General features: G+C 35.4%; 1 protein-coding gene across 2 annotated transcripts in view; it reads left to right on the forward strand.

Annotated features, from left to right (window-relative positions):
• The window catches only part of SLC12A2 (solute carrier family 12 member 2), a 48,166-nt gene that overhangs the window by 5,318 nt on the left and 17,292 nt on the right, over positions 1–25,556 (forward strand). For both annotated transcript variants that reach the window (XM_081943298.1, XM_081943297.1), the window contains exons 3-15: positions 3,808–3,927; positions 6,663–6,738; positions 8,382–8,477; positions 9,176–9,315; positions 10,488–10,598; positions 11,840–11,948; positions 12,593–12,720; positions 12,799–12,883; positions 17,307–17,458; positions 22,297–22,404; positions 22,714–22,837; positions 24,569–24,670; positions 25,093–25,248. In XM_081943298.1, coding sequence (XP_081799424.1) covers positions 3,808–3,927; positions 6,663–6,738; positions 8,382–8,477; positions 9,176–9,315; positions 10,488–10,598; positions 11,840–11,948; positions 12,593–12,720; positions 12,799–12,883; positions 17,307–17,458; positions 22,297–22,404; positions 22,714–22,837; positions 24,569–24,670; positions 25,093–25,248 — 1,507 coding nt within the window. The remainder of the gene's footprint in view (positions 1–3,807; positions 3,928–6,662; positions 6,739–8,381; positions 8,478–9,175; positions 9,316–10,487; positions 10,599–11,839; positions 11,949–12,592; positions 12,721–12,798; positions 12,884–17,306; positions 17,459–22,296; positions 22,405–22,713; positions 22,838–24,568; positions 24,671–25,092; positions 25,249–25,556) is intronic.

The raw sequence follows: 25,556 nt of genomic DNA on the forward strand, positions 1-25,556 counted from the left end.
ACAATGGTGATAAGTCAACTGCATTTATCATTTCCATTGGAGTTGATGCTGGTACTAGCCCCAGTCCTGTTCAATCTGTCCTTTGCTTGCATATTGTCCTATTCTGTCCAAGGTCTGAAGGAGGGAATTATATCAGCTACCCATTTGATAACTCTCTTTGACCCTTGTCCCTTGAACACATGGACAAAGGACCTCCATGCATTTAAAAATAATGATTGCTTATGATTATGTGCACTTGACGCAGAAAGACAGTGATCTACAATTTATGTTAAATAAAATTTTAGATATTGGTATACTCTTTAGCATGACTATCAACCTGAATAAGACTGAAGATTTTGCCAGCCTGTGTCAAATACCAACCCTATAGAAGATCACTGTTGATACCCAGCTGACAAATTAAACAGCTTCAAATACCTGGGAAGTATCATCTCAAACTATACATCTTTGGACTAAGAAATTGATCACAGGATCAGTAAGGCCAGCCAGATTTTGGGGCAGTTGTATACTAGAGTGTTTAATCATCAAAATGTCCATATCTCCACAAAGCTGAAAGTTTGCAGAACTATAATTATCCTCTCTCTCCTCTATGAATATGAGCCCAGATGCAGGATGAGACACATCATCAGAATGGATGAACATTTATGTCTAGTTAGTAACTGTATGGCGAATTGGAGACCAGAAAGAGACCTCAAGCTTGTCCCTACATGTGCCAAAGATGCTGCCACCAAAAACTGATAGAATATTATGAGTAGCAGCACAGAATAGCATCCACAATTATTGTAATAATGGACTTCTAGTGCCTCTATTTTCTACAATGTGCTTCCAGACTGGGACTGCCACCTCCGTGTTCATAAATGCACAACATTGTGTCTTTTTGAACTCAAAGGACTACCCATTATTATGTGAACAAAACTTAAAATAGTTTGCTTTAAACTCCTGGGGAGACGAGGTCTATAGCTGAAGTAATCATTTATTCTGCCTTTTATTCTTATCTACTACATTGGATTATTTGGATTTTCCTACAATACAACATAGGTTTATTGTATACTTTTGATTATAAATATGCTGTGTGGTAATCAGATTAGGAAATGAAAAAACATGAAGGGTTACATGAGTAAAGGCATTTCTTCTGCCAGAAAGCATGTTGAAGAATCCTTCAATCTATTAATCTTACATTATCTGAGGATTACCAGATTTCAGAAGGTTTAATTAAAAGTAATGACTTTGATGCTACAGGTTATTAACAGATGGAATTTGTAATTGAATTTTAGCCTAATGAAGTTCACTGTCAAATTATTGATTATTTATTTAAAACATTTATATAGCCTCCCTTTATACCAAATTCTGGGTTGCTGCCAATGAAGAATTAAAACAATATAAAAACCATCTAAAACTATAACAAAAAAACTGACACCAATTCAAGCTTCCAATATTCAGTCGTTTTAACCATGCTAGTGCTTGATGGAAAATCTAGGTATTTAATTTTTTGTTTCTTTTTGGATGACTAGAAGTGGTAGTAAAGTTGAGGATTTGACATATTGTGCTTTGCTGAGTCCTTCCCCCCCAAAAAATAAAAATGGTGAACCAAATAGTGGTGATTTGTGTGATTGAGAATGATGTGGATGACTTGCAAGAGCAATTTACAAATTCATATGAAAAAGATTAATGAACTTTATTCAGATATAAATTGCTGTCAGGCTTGACATTTCATAGGAATGCATGGGCCATGTTATTAAAGTTCTTCAATTTTGGAAGATTGATGCAAATCAAGTCTTTCTTACATCAAGGATCAAAAATTGCCAGCAATTATTGTCATACTATAAGAATGAATGAGAGGAATTTCTTCACAGAAATTGTGACAGCCAACAAAACAAGTCCCAGGACCAAAATGCCAGTCCATAGAATATTATTATAAAATCTCATATATGAACAAAGGATTCAAAACATAGGTTTTGACAGGAAACATCATGGTTATTGTTCAGGGTTTGACGGGAAAACTCGTAGTTATAGTTTTTGAGAAGCAGATAGTGGTGTTCACATAGATTTCCTTGAATCTGGCACTACTATTAATTTGAAGCACTGTACTGCAATACATATTATATACGGTTCGAAAATAAAATAAGGAAATTTGGATTGCAATCTGGCAGTGTTAGGTCTCATATTTCACAAGACACCCAGTAGTTATTTGTGAAATCGAATTTCGCAACCTTATTCCATCTACCACATAGTCCAAAATTTGTACTATGCAACTTTCACCCTTTCCCAAATTTAGGAATACTTTTGTGGATATTCATTGGACTCAAATGAAGAGGTACAAAGGACTGTCAAGACTGGGTGAAAGACAAAGTTTAGAATTTTTTCATAATAGGTTTAAAAAGTAGCTTGTTCATCACTGGCAGAAGGGTAACAAATGGTGATGATTATAGGACATATATTGAACATGTAGAAAATAGGAAGGTGTGTTTGATATGTTCATGGTTTTGAGTTATTTGTAAAAATAACAGGTAGAATATACATAATGTGAAGAAGTAAATAGAGGTAATAAATAGAGCTTATTTTGAGGATTATTTTTTCGGTTTCATTTATTATAATATCCATATAGATACTATGGAGATTAATGTATTACATTCATTAAACTTCTTATAATCATTTTCTGTGCTTTTTTTAAACATTAAAATCTACAGCAGCCTTTCTCAACTGGGATTCCATGATGAGTTGTTTGGGGTTCTGCGAGAGCCCATGATTGGGAAAAAAGGGTGGTGGTGTTTTTGTTTTTTACTTTATGCACCAATACTCACAGTGGCAGGAATTTTTACTCACCTGAGTCAGCTCCTGGCCTGCTGTTTTGCTGATGTTTTAAATGTGTTGCATAAGCAAGAAGTGAATTCTGTTGTAAACTTTTTAGAGTATGTTTTGTGATTTTTATACAGGGATCCTTGATATCTGAAAATTATTTCAAAGGCTCTTCTAGGGTAACAAAGTTTAGAAAGTCTGGTGTAGAACATTGAGCCTTTTGACTGAATGTAAAAGTACCTATGAATTATGTATACAGATAGTTCTCACTTCACCACCATAAATGGGGCCAGCAACTCTTGTCACTAAATGATATCATTAAGCAAGTCATCATGTGACAGCAACAAACTTAAGTCCTCACTTCCATCATAATTGTTTAGAAAGTCACCCATGGTTAGACATCAGTGACCAAAGCTTGCAGTTTTATTGCCAGCTTCCGTATTGACTCTGCTTGTCAGAATCCAGCTGTGATGCATGCAAATGACAATCATGTGATCACAGGACATTATGAGAGTCATAAAATACCCACCAGTTGTGAAATGCCTGAATATCATGTGACCATGGGGACACACTGACAGTTATAAGTGCAAGGACTGGCGATAAAGTTCCTTTCTCAGTGCTGTCGTAACTTTGAATAGTCACTAAACAGGTCAGTTATTTAGCAAGGAATATCTGTATATACTTGCTTTATATAATTGACATGATTTCTATAGTCTTTTGTGAAAGTTATTCATTTAAATATATTTTGTACATCATGCAAGGCATATTTTATTTAATAAATGAATCATATAAAACATTCATATGAAGCTTCACTAGCTTTATATAAAAATGTTATCATAGAGTGGTAGACTACTTTTCTACAAAGGAAAAAAAAACATTTCCAAGCTTTCTGATATTAGTCAGAAAGTATTCTGCCATTTAATCCTTGGTTACAACACTATCAACATTAAACAGATTTATTAGAGACTCTTTCTTACAATCTCCCTTTCCCTTCTGATTGTTATTGTGCCTTAGGAGCTATTTGAAGATGGCTATGCAAATGGAGAAGAAGGAACTCCCACTGGAGAAGCCACTGCAGCATATACTGCTGATAGTAAAGGGATTGTCAAATTTGGCTGGATTAAAGGTGTCTTGGTGAGTAAACTTCGGTATTTCAAGTAATTCTTAATTTCTATTTAATGTTTTAAATCATGTATGGGGTGAGGTTCAACATTTCATGAATGGTAAAAAAAGATCTTATGATAGAATAGAACCAGAATTACTTATAAAATAGAAATATTTCAATTTAGTCACTTAGCTCACAGTATTTTCTGTTCACCCAAATACCAATATTTAATTCTATTACTGGTTTGATATGTAAATATATTTTCAAGTTCATATCTAGGGTGAAATAATTTATCCATCTACTAAAAGCTGTGCAGACCCCGCTTTTTTTCTTGTCTTGGTTCTCTTCAGTCTTTTTCATATTTGTTGTCACTTAACATCTCTGTTTTTGCCTGGCAGAGTTTTTCCTTCTGTTTGCCTAGCAGCAATGCATTTTGTTTGCTTATTTCCTTTCTTCTTGCCTGGTAGAGAGGGTGAGAGCAGGTGTGGGTTCTCAGGGAACGGTGCTGCCCATCACAAGGAGATTTGTGGGGTTGATAGCGTTCCCTATGCCCGGAAAATATGCTAGGCTGGAGTATTAAGACAAGTTGTGAGGTCGCTATTTCCAGACTGCTTCTATTCCAGGCCTTTTCCTGTGGCCTGGCATTCACATCTGTAGAGCACTCATTGCCCTGCCTTTGCTGTTTAACATCCATGAAGTGTCATTATAGGCCATAGAAAATGGCTTGGAAAGACAGCATTTTGAGGTCCCTGTCTGTCTATCTGGCAGTTTTCATAGTCACTGCCCCAAAGATTCTTTTTTTTAAAGAATGAAAAGGTAAGAGTATCACTGGACTGAAAAAAGTAAGCTATGAAAATGTTTTCATTTGTGTCTTTTCATTCTTGATAGTCTATTTTTTTTTGTTGATTGGATTACCATAGTCCACAGACTACTTAGAAAAAACCCACATCCCATATAATTTATTAGTTCATTCTACCACAGAAATATTATAGAGCTATATGGTTAATTTGTAATAAGCAATATTATGGTTAGTTATATGTAATTAGCATCTTTTAAATTTATTTGAGATTTCTATTTCTATATTTTTTGCTTTCTGTTCACTTATGCTGGCTTCAAGGATAGTATTGTATCTTTTCTATGGTTTAAACACTCCTTACAAAACAGTTTTCAGTTTGGCATGTTAAGAAACTACAGCTCAGTACTCACACTCTTCCTATAGCCATACAAAGCAAATGGCTCCAAAATGGTGTACACATAACAACAAATGATATGTTTTTTGGAGTGACATTATATATTATGTTTGTTTTTTATTATACTTTTGGTTTATAAACAGTGATCAGTCTTTTTCTGGTGAACATGTTTTCTTGCTATTAGGAATCTAGAAAGGTAATACATTTGTTTTCTTTATATAATTATTGATTAGATGTTAATAATAATTTCTTTCAATAATATACAATTAGCTTTTTAAAATTGTCATCTTGCAATCTTGTTTTCTAAACTATCTTTTTATATGTAAATTAGAAACTTTTGCCCGCTGTTAAGAATATAAGATCTTGAACAGTAATTATAATGAGCTTTAAACAGAATAACAGAGTTGGAAGGGGCCTTGGAGGTCTTCTAGTCCAACTCCCTGCTTAGGCAGGAAACCTTACACCACTTCAGATAAATGGTTACCCAACATAGTGTTGGAGCATTCACAACTTTTGGAGGCAAGTTGTTCCACTGATTAATTGTTCTAACTATCAGGAAATTTCTCCTTTGTTCTAGACTGCTCCTCTCCTTGATTAGTTTCCACCCATTGCTTCTTGTCCTACCTTACTGTAGGTGCTTTGGAGAATAGTTTGACTCCCTCTTCTTTGTGGCAACCTCTGAGATATTGAAACACTGCTATCATGTCACCTTGTCCTTCTTTTCATTAAGGCATACCCAGTTCCTGCAGCTGTTCTTCATATGTTTTAGCCTGCAGTCCCCTAATCATCTTTGTTACTCTTCTCTGCACTCTTTCTAGAGTCTCCACATCTTTTTACATCATGGTAACCAAAACTGGATGCAGTATTCCAAGTGTGGCCTTACCAAGGCATTATAAAGTGGTATTAACACTTCACGTGATCTTGATTCTATCCCTCCGTTTATGCAGCCTAGAACTGTGTTGGCTTTTTTGGCAGCTGCTGCACACTGCTGCCTCATATTTAAATGGTTGTCCACTAGGACTCCCTCTCATAGTTACTATTATTCAGCGAGGTACCACATATACTGTACCTGTGCATTTTGTTTTTCTTGTCTAAATTATTTTTTTCACCATTGAATTTCATTCTGTTAGATAGCCCCCAATGTTCAATCTGTCAAGATCCTTCTGTATCTGAAGCCTGTCTTCTGGAGTGTTGGCTATTCCTGCTAGCTTGGTGTCATCTGTAAATTTGATGTTCCCCATTTATCCCCCCATCCAAATCATTAATGAAGATATTGAAGATTACTGGACCTAAAACAGAGCATTGGGGTACCCCACAGCATGCAGTTACATTGAGGACTACATGTTGAGTGCGGTTGTTCAGCCAGTTACGAATCCAGCCAGTTACGAATTTACTTGCTGAAAACTCATCTATGTGCTGTTAAAGTTAGATGGATTCCAAGTTGCATCTTGAAAAGAATGCTTGAAAGCCTGAGATGCTTGGTTCTCTCATAAGAAACTTTTAACTTGAACTGTTACAATTACTTCAAAAATCTAATTTTAATATAAATGTTACTTACCTTCATGTTGATGTAGGTACGATGTATGTTGAATATCTGGGGTGTGATGCTCTTCATTCGACTATCCTGGATTGTAGGACACGCTGGCATAGGTAAATACTTCTAAACACCATATTTTCGCTATTGCTAAAATTCCTGAGATTTGACATGTGACAAAATATAGATTATAGAGTAGGATTACTGCTAAATGTCCATAATTTCTCAAAAAGCAAGAACTGAATGGTTAAAACAACTGTGGGTTTATTTTTTTTGCAGAACTTTCACATTTTGGGGTGAGGGAAGTTTGTTTCTATATTAAAACATAACACACCCGAATGATTATCCCTATATTTGATTCCCAGAAGTTTATGTAGGTGACTTTCTTACTAAAAATTAATATGATTTCTACTAAAGTTTGTTTGAAAAAAATATTGAGCAATTGCTGAATATGTTTCATTTGCTGGGAACTAGCAGTATCTTTTACACTCCCATCATTAAACATGTTTCCATATTTGACATTTATGTTACTTTTGTTATTTTTATATATTGCAATCAGTTGTTAACATGTTCGATCAACCTGGTATCAATAACACTTATTGACTAGATAAGTAGATTTTCAGGTCTTCCAATAAGACATCTATTGCTGCTGTAATTCACCACTTAAATGTATTCAATTTTAAGGCTGGGTTACTGCATCTGTTTTTACTAGTTTGGTTTTCTTTATATTTAATTATACTCCCATTTTCTCACTGAGGTGTTTGACTTTGATTACTACAGTAGAGCTCTCTAGTCATTTGTACTTTTAGAGTAATGTCAACCAACAAAGCCCAGTTTGATATTTATTTCTCCACTTTTAAAATTGCATTCATCATCTTCTGATCAAGCTTCTTTCAGTTTATATTTGATACATAGATCAAATAAATAAGACAGATAATTCAGTCTTTGCTGACCTGATCTGATTCTTTGCCATTTTCCTGTTCTGTGTGGTTTTTGCATTTGAAAATGATCTGAGAATGCCATTTACCTAAAGGCATATCCCAGCTTGACAGAATTACAGGCCTTCCTGTAATCAATGAAGTACATAGTGAATTATTTTTAGTATTCTTTGGTATTTTTTCTCAATTATCCAGAGAGCAGTATTGTCTCTTGTTTTTAAAACTAGTTTGAGCATAGTATTCTATTCAGCTTTGGATGATCCTAAGAATTATTTTGCTAATGATGAAATTAAAGATGGGTGCAACAGTTTGCAAAGAGTCTTCTTTCTTTGATATTTGCATTAAGGTGATCTATTCCAATCACTTGCCAATGTGTCTTTCTCCAGATTTACTGTTATAGGATGGAATCATTCAATCATTATTTTGTTACCTTGTCACATTTCTGTAAATATTTCATCAAATCCTTTAGCTTTTAAACTTGATAGTGGATTGTTCACCTAAAGTTATCATCTAGTACTAAAGGTCCTTGTAAATAGAGTTTATCTTCTAAGGCAGGGGTGTCCAAACTTGGCAACTTTAAGACTTGTGGACTTCAACTCCCAGAATTCCCCAGCCAGGGAGTTGAAGTCCACAAGTCTTAAAGTTGCCAAGTTTGGACACCTCTGTTCTAAGGTAAATTGGATGTTGACATTGCTGTTATTCAGAATTTCATTACATATTTTCCAACTTTTGTTGAATCAGTATTTTTTGTTAAATAATATGCATTCGTTTTAGGAAATATATAGTCCTTACAAATCATAACAATTCTATTTTCCTTATAGGACTTTCTGTCTTGGTTATTGCAATGGCCACTGTTGTAACTACTATCACTGGCTTGTCTACATCAGCAATAGCTACCAATGGTTTTGTGAGAGGAGGTAAAACTTCATCAATACTTACATGTAGTTGGTATAAATGTTTTTTTTAGCCCTACATTTATATATAATAACTTACGTATGTAAATTCCCTGATGGAACCATTTTTCGTATAATTTAAAGAAATGTTTAAAGACCATGAAATATATGATTGATGTGCATCCAACAGCAATTTGATACCACCTGCAACAGCAATAACAAAATATTATGCTAGCTTGTCAGTGTCAGTTAGTTTCAAAAAACTTGTTTTTGGTAACTTGTTATAAAAATCCTCTATTCATCATGAATGTTTTGCTTAACAAGCAGAACAGTTACTTGCATGCAGTTTCATAGTTCTTTGGTTGTAAGGAAAGTTCTAGAAAATACATGAGTGCTTTATCCCTTGATCTTTTTCCATACAGTTAGTAGCTGTAATTCTCTCTATCTTTCTGCCTATCTATAGTGTCTATCTGTCAGTAGGACAATCTGTCTGTTAGGTGTTGTTTACTTCAGTGCTAAACAGATGCAAACATTTTCTTATAAGTGAATTATATAATGTAATTAATGCTGTACTTCTTAAGACTGTGCACATGAAAATCAGAATTGACCTCAAATAGAAAAAAAGGGGGAAATCAGTGCTTGTAGGATATAATCATAAATTCTGTGCATAAAGATATAATTTGTATCATAACTTACATCTTACACTGTCTGTTCTTTTTTAGGTGGTGCATATTATCTCATTTCCAGAAGCTTGGGGCCAGAATTTGGTGGTGCTATAGGCTTGATCTTTGCATTTGCTAATGCTGTTGCCGTAGCCATGTATGTAGTTGGTTTTTCAGAGACTGTTGTTGATCTACTTCAGGTAAACTCATTCTTCTAGTGTGATGTTTGTTATCTTTATGTTTCACAGTGTGAAGAAGATTTCCTCAGAACAGTTCTACTTTGGAATTGTTTATAAAAACCTTTTAGAGAGATGTGGGACAGTTTGGATTTAATGGTGGTAGTACTGCAATGGACAAAATATTTGCTGAGATCAGCCCAAGATCAAATACATCATTAAATTATGCATACTGGAAAACCTGAGGAGGTCTATGATTCATCAAAATAGTTTGATAGTTCCAGTAGAAATAAACCTGTGAAAAACCCATGAGTTTATAAAGTATCCCTTTAAAGGTTTGTGCAACTCTAGGAATAATCATAATGGGGGATTTGGTGCTATGAAGATTATTCAGTCATTTAACATCTTTCATTTATTAATTATTGGTGACTATAGCTTGTGCTCTATATGGTGTGCTTTACTTCCAAACCAGAATTTGAAAAAAAAATGAAGTCTGGATTAGAGGGCAAAGGCAAGTTCAGTGGTGGGATTCAAATTTTTTTACTACGGGTTCTGTGGGCGTGGTGGGCGTGGCAGGGGAAGGTTACTATAAAATTTCCATTCCCACTACACTCAACTGGAAAGATATTGTAAAATCTCCATTCCCTCCCCACTCCAAGGGAAGGATACTGTGAAATCCCCATTTCCTCCCAATCAGCTGAGACTCCGGAGGCAGAGAATAGATGGGGGCGGGACCGTCAGAGGTGGTATTTACCAGTTCTCTGAACTACTCAAAATTTCTGCTACCGGTTCTCCAGAACTGGTCAGAACCTGCTGAATACCACCTCTGGGCAAGTTATACTTCATTGATGACCAACCTAAGTGGAAATTAAGGCAACATGAAAATATGGAGCGTACATACTTGTCATGTATTTCTAAATCACAACTTTATTTTTCTAAATTTAGGAATCAAGTGAAAAACATTAAATTTAGAAGAGTTTAATATTAATGTCAATGATTAGAGATAGTTCTTATAAAATAGAGCAAAATAAACTTCAACACTTGTACAGTCAGGATCTTTGATCTAATTATTGTATGTGACAAACTAAAATGTTCTGTTTTCAAATATTCTTCCTAATCTTCTTTGTATTTGTTAAAATATTATTTTAGTTTGTTGCAATATTAACTCTATTACAATTATCTCAATTTTTTTGTAGGAACATGACATAGTTATGCTGGATCCAAGTAATGATATCAGAATTATAGGAGCAATTACAATTGTTGTTTTATTAGGCATCTCGTTAGCAGGAATGGAATGGGAAGCTAAAGTAAGTAATTATGATTTTAAAAAAGATATAAACATATAAGTAATTATGAAAAAATGTGCAAAAAGAAGATGCATACATTACAAAACAGAACATATTCAGACATCTAAGATGCATACATTACAAAACAGAACATATTCAGACATTGCAATAACTTTTCATCACATAGTTACAATACAGAGATTATTTAAATTGTCTGTTAACATAGCTTTTCCATTAGGGTAATGGGAGCAAAGGATTCTTCAGATACGACTGTTGCAGTCCTAGAGCATAGTATCAGAGTTTTGTTGTGAATGCAGTAAGATTTGTGACAGTTTTATGCCCCTCAAAAGAAAATTTACAATTCTATGAATGCTTTTCAGAAGTAAGTACTATTATTTTAATACTGATGAAATGACACATAGGACCGTAACATTGTAATTTTTTTTAAAAAAAGTATTTCAGAAGGAGTTAAAACAAGATAGTATTTTTTTAGATTTAAAAGAATGCCATGGCATTCTTATCCTATAAGATACTTTTTTTAAAGGATAAGTTATTTTCATTTTATAAATCTAAAAAAAATATTATATTCCTTATATTCCTTTTTTTAAATACTTAAGATCTTAATATGATTTACTTCAAAGAATTACTATGTTTACAAGTTGGTTTCATCAAATGGGGAAAATTCTAGATTTTCTGTTACAAAACATTTTCAAGCACAAACATTCCTACTTCTGACTCAATTGATGGGAGGTTGACGTGTCTAAAGAACTGTATTTATAACATTTATTTGACTGCCTATTTAATCAAAGTGATCTGGGTAACTCCCCCCACCCCAAGAATACCTAAGAAAAAGACAACAAATTTGCAATTCATATACCTACATACAACAAAGAAACATTAAAGCAGTAAAATGGTAATCTAAACAGTAATAATACTATCATCCAGTTTCTGATTATTGAATTTAACCTTTTGTTTCTATTTTTAATATCTGTTTCTGAGACAGGTTTTTGACCCCTTTGACTAATAAGGTTACCACAGATAATAGAAATTGGTGAACTATGCTTTTAAATTTATTCAATATGAAAGAATATTTTTGATAAGCAGATGGCATTGATTAAAAATAGAAATCCCAAACCTTTATAATTTATATTTCACTCTTAACTAATAGATCAATATATCTAAATATAATGTTGGTTTTAATTTGGAGAATTGTTTTATATAAATATATTAACCACTTGATATTAATTACTTGAAAATTATAGGCACAGATTGTTCTGCTGGTGATATTACTAGTAGCTATTGTTGACTTCATGATAGGAACATTTATTCCATTTGAGAACAAGAAGCCTAAAGGATTTTTTGGTTACAAAGGTAAGACCCCAAAAAGCAAGTAATTTCTGTAAGTAATCTCTCCTTTGCCTGACCTTTTCCTGCTTTCAGCACAATCACATTGCTTTTGATGTGTAGAAGAGCAAACAGCTTGCTCTCTTACAATCCCATCTCTGTTCTGCAAGATGGGGGAAATAGGAAAAGAAACAACCAAAGGTCAGATATAGGATGTGTACTGTCTGTAATGGGGAATTATGTGACTGAGGAATACTGCAAAGGTCATTAAAGATTGTAAGCAGGCTGTAAAGTTGTTTTTTCCAGCACTGTTCTCATTTTAAACAGTCATCCGAAGACTGTTCAATAAGTGATGACTACCTGTATGCTGTTTCTAGTTAATATGTCTACTGTAATCCTACAGGAATTCTTGTAAATTTAAAAGTGGATTGCATTAATATCTGTGATTTAGTTAATAATGGGAGAAAAATTACAGGTAGAAAGATACACTGATTTGGTGAAAGATTGTATTTGTTAAAAAAACATCTAAATATCTACCTTACAGTTTGTTTTTTAAGTATTAGATAATTTTTTAAAGTTTCCTTGTAGTTTCTTCAATGGAATAATAAATACGAAGTTTATTAGACAGCACAATGTTAAAATAATTCTTTTTTAACATTCTTATTTAATAGCTGAAATATTTTCCGAAAACTTTGGACCAGATTTCAGAGACCAACAAACTTTCTTTTCAGTATTTGCTATATTTTTCCCAGCTGCAACAGGCATTTTAGCTGGTGCAAATATCTCAGGTGATCTTGCGGTGAGTGATGTTTAGTTCTTTTGTCGCTATTCAGTTCTTTGGAGTGTTCTTGTGGTTCATAAATTCAATTTTTTCCAGGATCCTCAATCAGCCATACCCAAAGGGACACTGCTAGCCATCTTAATCACTACAGTGGTTTACATAGGAGTAGCAGTATCAATAGGTAAGCAATTTTCACTTCTAAATTGGAAGTTTCTTGATGTGTGAGCATGATTTTTCCCAGGTTGTTTTTTACAATTTGAATTATCGTTTATTCTTCATATAGAGAATATCATCTTATAATTTTCCAAATACAAAATTTATCTATCTACTATGCATCATCTTAGACCAATCTTCTATATTGTAGTCCACTTGGTATTGCCAGGTATTTACACCTCTATATAGACAGAAAAAGGTAGGGCAAGAATAATATTATAAATATTGTATATGCTTCTAAAGGAGAATAAAAAGGACAAGAAAACCAAACTGCAGTTCAGATAAATTAGTTGTTTAAAATTTTCTAAAAATAGATTATAGATATTGTGAAGTTAATTTTTTTTCTTTATAAACTGTAATAGTCATTTCAGTAGAAATTCTCCCCAAAGCCAGGCATCATTTTTGCTTTTGCTTTTTATGGTATTTATGTTTTATGTTATTTAGATTTTTATACTATCAGTATAAATTTATAGTGTATGTCAACTACTTGGATTTCTAAGCAGTGCTTAGCTTTCGAAAATATCAGATTAGCAGTGTAGGATACTAGAGCCAAGCATACAGAACAAATGTTGTTAACGAAATTATTAAAAAGTTGAATCAAAAAGAAAGAAGAGTCATTACTAAGAACCTATATTTCTTCTTTATAACATATAAAACAAACTTTTATTTTAAATATGTTAAATTAGATAAAATAAACCTAATTTTACCAGAGTTTAGTCCACAGTTTTTTTACACTTCTGAGGTGTTGTTTCTCTAAAGTTGCTTAAAATTAGATCTATAAAGAACAATGTTAATTGCAAAGGCAATATGATAGTTTGTTAGATGTTAGTTCTTGGTAATAATTTTTTTACCTAGTTCATAAAAAGTTAAGTTTAGTTTTGTGATGCTTATATGGCATTTAAGAATCATATCATTCAAGAATACGGCATTTTTACAATTCTGTTTCCCTAGTAGCATAGAAGATTAAGATGGGGAGATGAGGTCTGCAAAAAACCTCCTTCCCCTTTCTTTCCACAAATAAAATCTCAACCATTTCTTCACAGACCCCCTTTAAATATATTTTGTGGCCACAAACCCCCAAGACTTAACTCAAGATTTAAACCATAACATTTCTTCGAGCCTTCATTCACCTCTATGATCACATTGTGCCCCCCTCCCCCCAGAGGTCCATGGACCACAGGTTGAAAACCACTTTTCTATTAGATTCAGTTGCTCTTTTGGGTTAAAAGCTATGTAGAACGAAACAAATAAGTCTGCATCTGCTATTTCTATCATGGTATATGTCTCATTGCTATTGCAACTTCCACAGATACTGGTGTATTTTTGTGAATAAGATCATCTAATGTCACTGGACATCAAGAAGCAAAGGATTTGTCAATTTTGCTTCTTTTCTAGTTCATAATTTGTGTTAATATGTTTTACTTAATTGCTTGAATTTATTGGTCCACTCCCACATTCCTGGCTTTCTGGAAGATCCTAAAATGTGCTGTGTGCTATGCTGTTGGACATGCAGGTGACTGACGGAATAGAGAAAATTCTTACCCCCAAACCATCCATCATCTTGGTTTTAACTTCTGTATTCAAATTTTATAATTTTAATTGATTTTAGGACTTTTTAACTGTATTATACACCGAGCTGCCCAAAGTTGCTTTTATCAGTGAAATGTGTGGCATAGAAATTTAATAAATAAAATAATTAGAAAAAAACATAATTTACAAATGTGGGTTTTTTCAGAAGATAAATTTGTGTACAGAGTAATGGGCTATTATTTTTCTTTTCCTGTCTCTACCTATGGCTATCAGTTGTTTAGAATTTTTTTACTTCCAGACCTCATTTGTTGTTCCTGCAAAAGAATCTGTACATCAGCATAAGCTAATGCCTGAGCAACATAACTTTATATTTACTTAACATAACTTATATTTGTGGCCAGATGCTTTTCATAAATGTGCATAAATGCTGGTTAATATATTACAACAATATTAGTTTCCCATCCCTTGTGAAACAGGTCCAAAGAATTTTAAATTACCGTATATACTTGAGTATAAGCCGACTCGAGTATAAGCCGAGACCCCTAATTTTACCCCAAAAAACTGGAAAAAGTTATTGACTCGAGTATAAGCCGAGGCTGGGAAATGCAGCAGCTCACAGTAAATTTCAAAAATAAAAATACCCTCTCTCTGTTCCTCTCTCTGTCTGTCTGTCTCATTCACACACACACACACACACACACACACACACTGTGGTCACCTTGCAGGCCAGTTGTTGAGTGTTTCAAATGTGATTGGAACACTCAACAAGGTGACCACAGTGTGTGTGTGTGTGAGTGACACAGACAGACAGACAGAGGAACAGAGAGAGGGAGAGAGAGAGGGAATCAGAGAGAGACTGACAGAGTCGAATCAGAGACGTACTTTTAACTACCTGGCAGCGGCGTTTTGCATTGGGGGGCTCCTTAAAACATCCCAAGACTTCGGAGGGAAGTTTACAGCCCTCCCTCGGAACGCTTCGGAGGGAAGCTTCTGCAAAGGCGAGTGACAACAAGTCTCCCAGGCTTTAATTTGCCAAGCTGTGCGCACGCGCCTGTTTTCCACGGCGTGGAGCAGCGGCGAGATTCTGCGCGGCGAGCGATGATTCCGGGGGCCATCCGGGAAGATGAGGAACGTGAGGGGGGACCCTGCCCCCCCCACTGATGGCCCCCAGAATCATCGCTCGCCGCCCAGAATCTCGCCGCTGCTCCACGCCGTGGAAAACAGGTGTGTGCACACAGCTCGGCAAATTAAAGCCTGGGAGACTTGTTGTCACTCGCCTTTGCAGAAGCTTCCCTCCTTTTTTTGTTCACTGGAGTATAAGCGGAAGTGGATTTTTCAGCCCAAAAAGTGGGCTGAAAAATTCGGCTTATACTCAAGTATATACGGTACTAACGGACTCGATCTATTTTCAACTTGTTAACCTGTCATCTACAGTGCATTCAGAAAGTATTCAGAACCCCTTCACTTTTGTCAATTTTGTTATGCTGCACCCTGATTACATTTGTTGAAATTCATGTTTTTTCTCATTAATCTACACTCAGTATCCCATAATGACAAAGTAAAAACAGTCTGTAAATTTATTAAATATACTATATTAATAACAAAATAGTTAGCAGGAAGAACAGTAATAATACACAAAAAAAAACCCAAGATTAAAATTCCAAAACCTTGTTTACCATAGCTTTTTAACTATTCCAAATCGTGCCCAAAATTAACCTTGGTTGGTTCCAGAGTAAATATTCACAATTGGTTTTTTAATGTCTCTCATCAATTGTTTTTTGATTGAATGCAATAAATCCAATCTTAAAAAGCCAGTCTATCTGCCCCGAAAAATCCAGATGAAAATTGTTTTCTAGTTAAATGTGATAGATTCACATTTCCTTCAATCCACTTAAAAAAAAACAATTTCTCATTTATCCACCCAGACAGTTTTCTATTTTATATAAAAGTACAGACTTGGAGTTGAGGAAAATGTATAAAGTTGACTCTTGTTATTTCTGAGTCCATTTTTCTTCTCAACCAGTTACTGCTTTGAAATCACATTCCTTTTGTGGATTTGATTTGTTTATATTCGGTTTCATCTGAATGTTTTCTATGCCCTTTATGAGTTCATCAAACATTTTAGAAAAACTTTCACCTAAAGATTGCATGTTGTCAAGCAGTCTTTTCCCCCCCAAATGTCAGCTTCCTTCCCTCTGTTATCTGATATGTTGTTACTCAATGTAAGTAGATAAACAGAACAAGAAAAAAACAAAAGAACAGGAAAGGTATTGATATCTCATTCCAAGAAGTTAATGAAGTTAATGAGAACAGCCAAATAGATCAAAGAAGAAAAGGAGAAAAAAAACCCCAGATAAAATCCAACAGGGAGTTAAACTAAATCAGCATTCAGCCAGCCAATTAACCTTTAAAGATAAAGAACAAAACAAAACTTGAAAAAGTTAAATTAAAGCCCTGGCTTGCTTATGTGAATGTTCTGCTGAAAGGAAGAGGTGGAAAAAATACCAATGACTTTCTGGCTGCTCCTATAGGTAGCTAGAATCTTTGACATTCCTCCTCCCACATGGGTCCATAGCTGTCCAAAAGTTTCATTGGATCATTCCTAGATGCCCCCATTGAAATCCAGTAAGCAACACTGCCAAAGAATCAGTTTTGGCAACAAAAACAGAAGATTGTCAGCAGGGGAGAAAAAATTTCCCTAATGGGCAGCAGCCATCATGGGGGAGTAGTTGTTGTTGATATATTTATGAAGATCTTTATCAAAATCTAAATGACCTTCTTTATAGGAATGGGTTAAGATAGCTGTAATGTAGGGTGCTTTTCTGCTTGGTAAGTCATCTCTTTTTCATCTACTTTTCTAGGTTCCTGTGTTGTTCGGGATGCCACCGGGAACCTTAATGACACAATTATTAATGAGCTGACAAACTGTACAACAGCAGCCTGTAAACTGAATTTTGATTTCTCTTCCTGTGAAACAACAAAATGTTCTTATGGGCTAATGAAAGACTTCCAGGTAAAGCACAATTTCCAATCCTGGGAATTCTTGGAGGGAGGGAATTTTCTATATTATATACAATTTTACAAAGAAAGATCTTTTTATGTTAAAAGGATGTGAAATTAAATACTTAAAATGGAAAATGTTTCTCTCATTGGATGTTTAAATGAAAGTCATGCTTTTCTATGTTTTTACGTTGGTGGTTCCTTTTTGTTACCTCCTTCATACACACACTATCATCTATCTATCTATCTATCTATCTATCATCTATCTATCATCGGATTTTAATTATAATAGTAAAATCTAATACAAAAAAGAGAAAGGGAAAGGTGCAGAGGAGAAGAAAAAACAAAGGAAAGAAAAGAATATAGAAAATATATGAAATAGCGGTCTTCCATCTTTGTGTTCATCATAAACATTTTTGTAACTCTTCATCCCCACTTAGTTTGCAATGATCTCTTCATCCTATACCCATCCCATTTCTTATCTATAACAAATTCATAAACCATGGTCTTTTCAGTCCTAATATCATTAGAAAGTCCATTGATTAACAGCAACATCTTATTTTGACCTTAATCAAAGAAACCAACTTTATATTCCTTCCTTTTAGTTCAAAATATTAATTTTTTGTCCATTCAGTGTTTCAAAATTTGATATATATATATTTTGCCAATTCTCACAAGATTCTTGTAAGCTTTTAACAAGTTTTTTTTTGTAAATCCAATGTAAAGAATTGCCCAGGTCACTCTTGTGGTTTATTATTTTTATTTTCCTTTGTATTATTAAACATCAACTGGTTTTGCATGTCTTAGACTTAGACTAACTTTATTGTCACTTTAAATGTACACTAATCAGCATACATTAAAATGAAATTTTGTTGCATGCAGCTCTCAAAGGGTCACCACCTCCAATGTACACTACATAAACATCACAAAAATATAAATAAAGAAATATACATATACTCACATACATTATAGTACAGGAAAAGAAAGATGTGCTCTCTTCATCCGATGCAGGAAATGCAGGTGCTGGTTTGAATGCTTCACTAAGGATGACATGTAGAGAGATCAGTCCAGATTGTTAGTTATCTATACCCCCAGATATTTAATATTGTTGACCACCTCTTCAGCTGCATCTTTGATACTGAGTAGAGTATGACTATGCTGGCTCTTCCTAAAATCTACAATGATCCCCTTTGTTTTATTAACATTTAGAATCAGGTTACTTGTATTACCCCCTCCACCACAGCCTTCACCTCTTCCCTATAAGTATCTTCATTATCATCCCGGATAAGACCCACCACCGCCATGTCATCCACATACTTCACAATATGATTTGTAGCAGATTTGGCACAACAGTTGTGGGCAGTGATAGGATTCAAATAATTTAACAACCGGTTCTCTTCCCTAATGATTTCTTCCAACTACTAGTTCACCAAACGGCTCAGAAAATTAACAGCCGGTTCTCCCAAAGCGGTGTGAACAGGCTGAATCCCACCACTGGTTGTGGGTCATCAAATTGAACAGTAGCGGATTCAAAACACAGCCCTGTGGGGAACCTGTACTCAAGGAGATGGAGTTGGAAACTTTTATTCTAACTTGCCAGACTGAGGCCTATCAATAAGGAAATCAAGTATTAAAACCTAATAGCATTAATTTGTTCACCAAATGCTGAGGAATGATTATGTTGAATGCTGAACTAAAATCAACAAACAGCATTCACACATGAGTATTCTTCTCCAGGGGCACCAAGCTAAGATGAAGCACATAGGAAAGTGCATCATCTATAGCGCGATTCTTCCGATAGGCAAACCTAATGAGTCAAATGTAGAGGGAAGACATGAAACCATTTAGAGAGACATCTTTTTCCATGTCATTTTTAAAATAGTCAGTTGTAGATCCATTTCTATCCATATCTATCTTGTCAAGTAAAACATGTTCTTCACTTGAAACATATTCCATAATATTTTTGCAGACAAATTGTTGATAGAAACAAACATTACTATTAAGATTGGTGATAGTAATTTCTGCTTCCAAAAGTCCCCTTCAGTAGCTATCCCAGTTAATTAACTGTTAATTAGGCTTGCGTAATTTTATCCTTTAACTAAAATCTTTACTTCCCTCTAGTGTCCAATTTTTAAAATTTATATATTTATTTTTAAGGATTAAAGGGAACGTCCTGCATAGACCTGTTGTCTGCCTGGTGCTTGGACCTAAAAAGCCTGCAGGGACCCAAGGGCAAGAAATGGATCACAGTGTGTGGGGGGGGGGGGGGGGCTCGACAGGGCAGATGGGCCTTGGGCCTAGGCTTGTGCTGGGAGGCCTGAGGCACCCCATACTCTGCTTAAAGACCTATTCATTTAATGACTGTATCAGAGGAGCAGGGAGTGGGATTATTAAGTGAGGCCATCTTGCTTAATAGCCATTGTGACATGCAACCATAATTAGTAGACTTCATTATCGTTGTATTTCAAGGACTGTCTACTCCTTTCTCTTATTTTCCCCACAAGAAGCCGGTGAGGTAGATTGAGCTGAGAGAGAGTGACTGAATCAAAGTCACCCAGTCAACTTCATTTGTTTTTCTTTTCTTTTCTGTAATAATAATTTCAGGTTTAGTCTTGGCAAACACTTTTCATGTCTTCAAGTTTTCAGAAAGTATAAGGACATTGAGGCCAAACAGAGAATGCAACAAATATTTTAATTAGAAATACTGCCATTCAATTTTTTGAGAAAGTTGTATTTCTTTTGTACAATTTAAAAAGTTTTAAACCTCTAAATACTTAGTAGTTCTTTCAGGACAATAATCTCATTGACAGCCCATATATTACCCACCATCATACAGCTGTTTCAAAATAGGAATTGTTCACACTATGAGGAAAAAAAAATACATTTAAATTCCTGTCCAATAAAGGTCAAATAAGTTTGGTCCCCTTCAGTGGGATAATACAAATTTGTATTGTAATTGGAACCAAGAGCTTGCCAGGGTGAATCGTAACTCATAATGGTGAGACAGTATCACTCACATGCCAGACAAATAGTGTTAACAAATATCACATAAGTATTGTTTAAAATAGGAAAATTAAAACCACAGTTTTAAAGGAATATTATCTGCCTATCTGCTATCTGAGTAATCTAGGTAATTTGGGTAATCTAGGCTCCTTCCATCTAGGTAATTTGAATAATCTAGGCTCCTTCCATCTAGGGCAGTGGTGGGCAACCTTTTTTTTCAACTGAGCCAAATCTCGCCAAAACCACGATTGAAATTTATTTTGAGAGCCACATTTTTAAAATCGAAAATACATAGGATGGTACACTGTTTTTAGTTTCAATAAGTTTTTATTGAGAATATTCTGCATGCAAGTATCCACATAGGTCGGGAGGATACAAATAACACAACTAATAAAACAAAAACTTTAGAACGATATTATTTATCGATAACGTTAAATATTTATCTGTGGATGACACATATATGGCATCTTATGTGTGTGTAAATAGTATTATAAAATTAGTGGGGCTCATCATGGATATTTTAAGCAGGGTTCTCCACCTTGATGGATACACCCAAACAGTAGGCAAGAAGTAAAAGTAATAAAACAGGCATGCACACATTGCACTGGCTCTGCAGTCAAGTTGAATAAAAGTAAAAAATGACAACATAAAATGAAATAAAAATCAAGATACAACTAAAAAAGTACATATAAAAGTATGTGAAAACACACTCAAATAGTCCTCACTGGTACTGTTATATATTGACCTCAGAACCTGGCCACTAACTTATTTTGCTGGCTCCTAGATTACGATATTCCGCAATTTTATGTCCACACACCCCTTTTCACATCAACCCTTTTTATGTCAATCCCACAATGTCACATTTCTCCCCTCATGTCACATTTCTGCCCCTCCATGTCACATTTCACCTCCTCATGTCACATTTCACCCCCTCATGTCACATTTCTCCCCCTCATGTCACATTTCTCCCCCCTCATGTCACATTCCCCCCCCCTCCATGATGGCCATCACGCCTTTCTCTTTACCCTGCCCTGTTCACATCTCTCATTTCCATAGTTAGGCACACTTTTTGCCCTGTTCACAGTTCACATCTCTCATATGAGTACATAATTCATAATCATCCCCCACCTCCATGATGGCCCTCAGTCACCCCTTTCATTTGTCTCTCCCTGGCCCTGCCCACATCTCTCATTTCCAAGTTCAGAGGCATATAGTTCATATTCATCCCCTCCCCCCCTCCATTCCCTCCCAACCCTTCCTTTTTCTGTCCCAGAAATTGAGTTCCCAGAGGCAGGCAGGCCAGGCCATTGCTACACCTACCGGATGACACGCTGCTGATTTGGGAGGCACAGTCTTCTTCTGAGGGCGGCAGACAGAGAGAGGATGCTGCCTCGCCGCCACCGCACTACACAGAAAGTCACGCCCCCCCCATACCACATGACCCGACTGGAGATGTGTGGAGCCGGCCGCAGGGGCTGCACACAGGGCACGCACTGACAGAGGCTAGCTGCAGAGTCCTGACTTTTGGGGCGGCCGTCCGAGAGGAGGGAGGGGAGCGGGCGCCCGGCACACAGAAGAGCCGCATTAAAGTGTGTAAAGAGCCGCATGTGCCTCGCGAGCCGCGGCTTGCCGACCACTGATCTAGGGAATTTGGATAATCTAGGTTCCTTCCATTAAAAAAATTAACAATTCATTTATGAAACAGTTTAAAATGTTTAAATGTAAGCAGTGTGGACCTTGCTTTCAAAATATATATATATATATATAGTCAGTGTTAATACAGATTCCATTTTCACAACATTAATTCTTGCAGGCAAACTATTTTCTTATTTCTTATTCAATATACAGGTAATGAGCATGGTAGCAGGATTTGCCCCACTGATAACAGCTGGTATATTTTCTGCAACTCTTTCTTCAGCATTAGCCTCTCTTGTCAGCGCACCTAAAATCTTTCAGGTAAGAAGGATTGTTTTCATTGTTTTCTTCAAACATGATCCATGTTAAAAAAAAATACTTTTCGCAACTTGCTTATAATTTATGTAGTATTCTTTTTTTAAAAAAAAAACCTACAATATATCTAATAATGCTGTTTTGTCTATCAACTATATCGTCTTGTGGCTATATTGTTGATGATCTGTATAGTTTTAATGTTATTGGATTTTTTGTTACTGCCTATGTGTGCTTGGTCCTTGTCTTCTAAGATTTAATGCCTTGAGTGTGTTTTTATATGTCCATACTTTAATTGGCCATCTCTTTTGATCCTAGGCATTGTGCAAAGACAATATCTATCCAGGTTTTCTGATGTTTGCTAAAGGCTATGGGAAAAATAATGAACCTTTACGAGGGTATCTTCTCACTTTTTTGATTGCTCTTGGATTCATATTAATTGGTTAGTTTAAATCATATTTGTATACAAAACGTTTTTAAAAACTCTGAATTATGTGGCATGATCTGTGGAAATAAAATATGACAATACAATACCTGAACTGAGCCTTACAAATTTTACCGTGTTTTCCCCAAAATAAGACAGGGTCTTATTTTCTTTCGACTCCCATAATAAGGGTTTGGCCTTATCATGGGGGCTTATTATTTTCTGGCAGGTGGCGGGCGAAAAGCGAGACTCGCGTCTTACCTTTCCAGCTCCATCACGTTTCTCACCATTGTGTCCAGGAAAGCACGTTGTAAAAAAAAACTTCTCACAAGTTCAAACTTCTCAACTCGCGAGAAGGATTTTTTTACAATGTGTTTCCCTGAGCACAACGGTGATGAACACAACGGAGCTGCCAGTGTCTGGTAAGACATACGTCTCGCACTGGAGCGCAATTTGGGGGTTAACAGGTGGGGTGTGGGATGGGACAGGGCAGGCCGTGAGATGCGCATCTTACCGGACACTGGCAGCTCAATCACGTCTTTTGGCCAGTCTGTGCAAAGAAACACTTTGCACAGTAAAGAAAAAATTCTCACGAGTGTGAGCAATCAACAGCTTCTCGAACTCGTGAAGTGTTTCCCTGCACTGACTGGAGCGCAATTTGGGGGTTGGCAGGTGGGATGGGGGATAGTGCTGGCTGGGCTGTGAGACGCACATCTTACCGGACTCTGGCAGCTCCATTGCATCTCTTAGCCAGTCTGTGCAGGGAAACACCTGCACATGCGGCTTAGTAGTTTTTTTTTGGGAGGGGTGCTAATTTTGGGAGGGAGCTTATTTTAGGGCATGACCTGAAAAGCCTTATTGGGCTTAGTATCAGGACGTCATATTTTGGGGGAAACACAGCATACAGATTAATTTCATCAGTCACATTAACTAGTTAGACTTCAAAGGCTTGTCACTAGAATTTCTCATTTTCTAAATATTTGAACAATCTTTTGGTTAATCCAGCGCTCAACATTAACAAATGCAAAGAAGTATTTCTACCTTGCAATTACACTATGAAAAAGATTCCTGTGTAAATTAACCTGCTTAACTGTCATGGTGTGCAAAATATTGCACTATTAAAAATAAGTTATTAACATGACCTGGTCTAAAATCAAATATCAATTCAGAGCAGCTATACAAATACTTACCTGAAGTATCCCAATAGTATTCCATCCATTAGAACAGAATTCAAGATCCCTAAATACAGTTTTGGAATGCTTCTCGAAAGCTCGAAATATTTCAGACTTGAAATATTTCAGACTTGAAATATTTCTAGTTCTAAATATTTTGCATACTCTTAAAGTTTGGGAGGGGGTTTTGTGGAATCTGTGCTGAGAAGAGCAGAGGGAGAGAGAGAGAGAGATTGATTCTGTGTATTTATACATTTTGCTATATTCTTAGTAAGAGGTATTTCAGCTTGATTTCAGTTCTAGAGTTGTCTCATCCTGCTATCCCAAATAGTGTAAAAAGCTTTAGCAGAAAAGCCACTTTTGCCACCCTAATCCAGATTGCATATGTCTGCATATATGAAGAAGGCAATCCTTTTAATTTGCAGCATCACTCTTGGAAGTTATGTCTTTCGTTCATGTAAATGCCTCACTATAAAAGAATACAAAATCAAAAGAACTACCAATTCAAGTAAGGAGCTGTTTTTCCATAGCAGTCTGCTCTAAAAATCAATATGATTATGTGTTTCTGTCTTTGCAGCCGAATTGAATTTAATTGCTCCAATTATCTCCAATTTCTTCTTGGCTTCCTATGCTTTAATTAATTTTTCCGTGTTCCATGCTTCACTGGCAAAATCACCAGGTATGGATTTTATATTGTTCCTAGTGAGAGCATGGGGTCTTTTTAAAAATACTTTTCAACAATGCTAATTGTACATTCATTTTTAAAATAAACACCATCAGCAATAAAAATAATTTTTAGCTTAATCAGATTGTAATCACTTTGCATTGGAAGTTTGGAGGGTGGGGAGAAGGCATAGTATTATTATACTATTTTCTTTCATTTTTGATATATTTAAGTACATTGTAATAGCAACTGCATATATGAATGCTGGAAAATTTATGTAACAGGTTTTTTATACAACGTATTAAATGTGGCAATTAAAGGTTAAGTTTTATATATGTCATAACATATGATATAGATATATAGACATGTGTGTATATATATGTATGTATGTATATATGTATGTATGTATATATGTATGTTTATTTGTTTTTGAATAGGCTGGCGTCCTGCTTTTAAATACTACAACATGTGGATATCTCTAATTGGAGCAATTCTCTGCTGCATAGTTATGTTTGTTATTAACTGGTGGGCAGCACTCCTCACATATGTTATTGTTCTAGGACTCTACATTTATGTAACTTACAAGAAGCCAGGTGGGTACATCTTTTTTAGCCTGTTGGGTTTGCATGGTTTTCCCCTTTGCTGCTACTTCACTCTAAGCCTTGTGTTAAGTTTAGGTGAAGTAAATTAAAATCAGGATTTGTCTGTATGGTAAAATTGAAACCATTTTTTTTCAGAGTAACAGTTTGTCGAGGGAATCAGTAACAAAGGGAAATAAAGCACTACTTTTCAAATAATGTTTGAATAGTTCAAGCATTTTATTATATGTTTACACAGCAGTCCTATTTTGCAAGACTTTCTTAGCTAATATGCCTTCAATGGCTTTTCTTTCAGACCAGAC

Source organism: Natrix helvetica (assembly GCF_964273705.1).
Source record: "Natrix helvetica genome assembly, chromosome: 2".
In the NCBI taxonomy this organism is placed as follows: Eukaryota; Metazoa; Chordata; class Lepidosauria; order Squamata; family Natricidae; genus Natrix; species Natrix helvetica.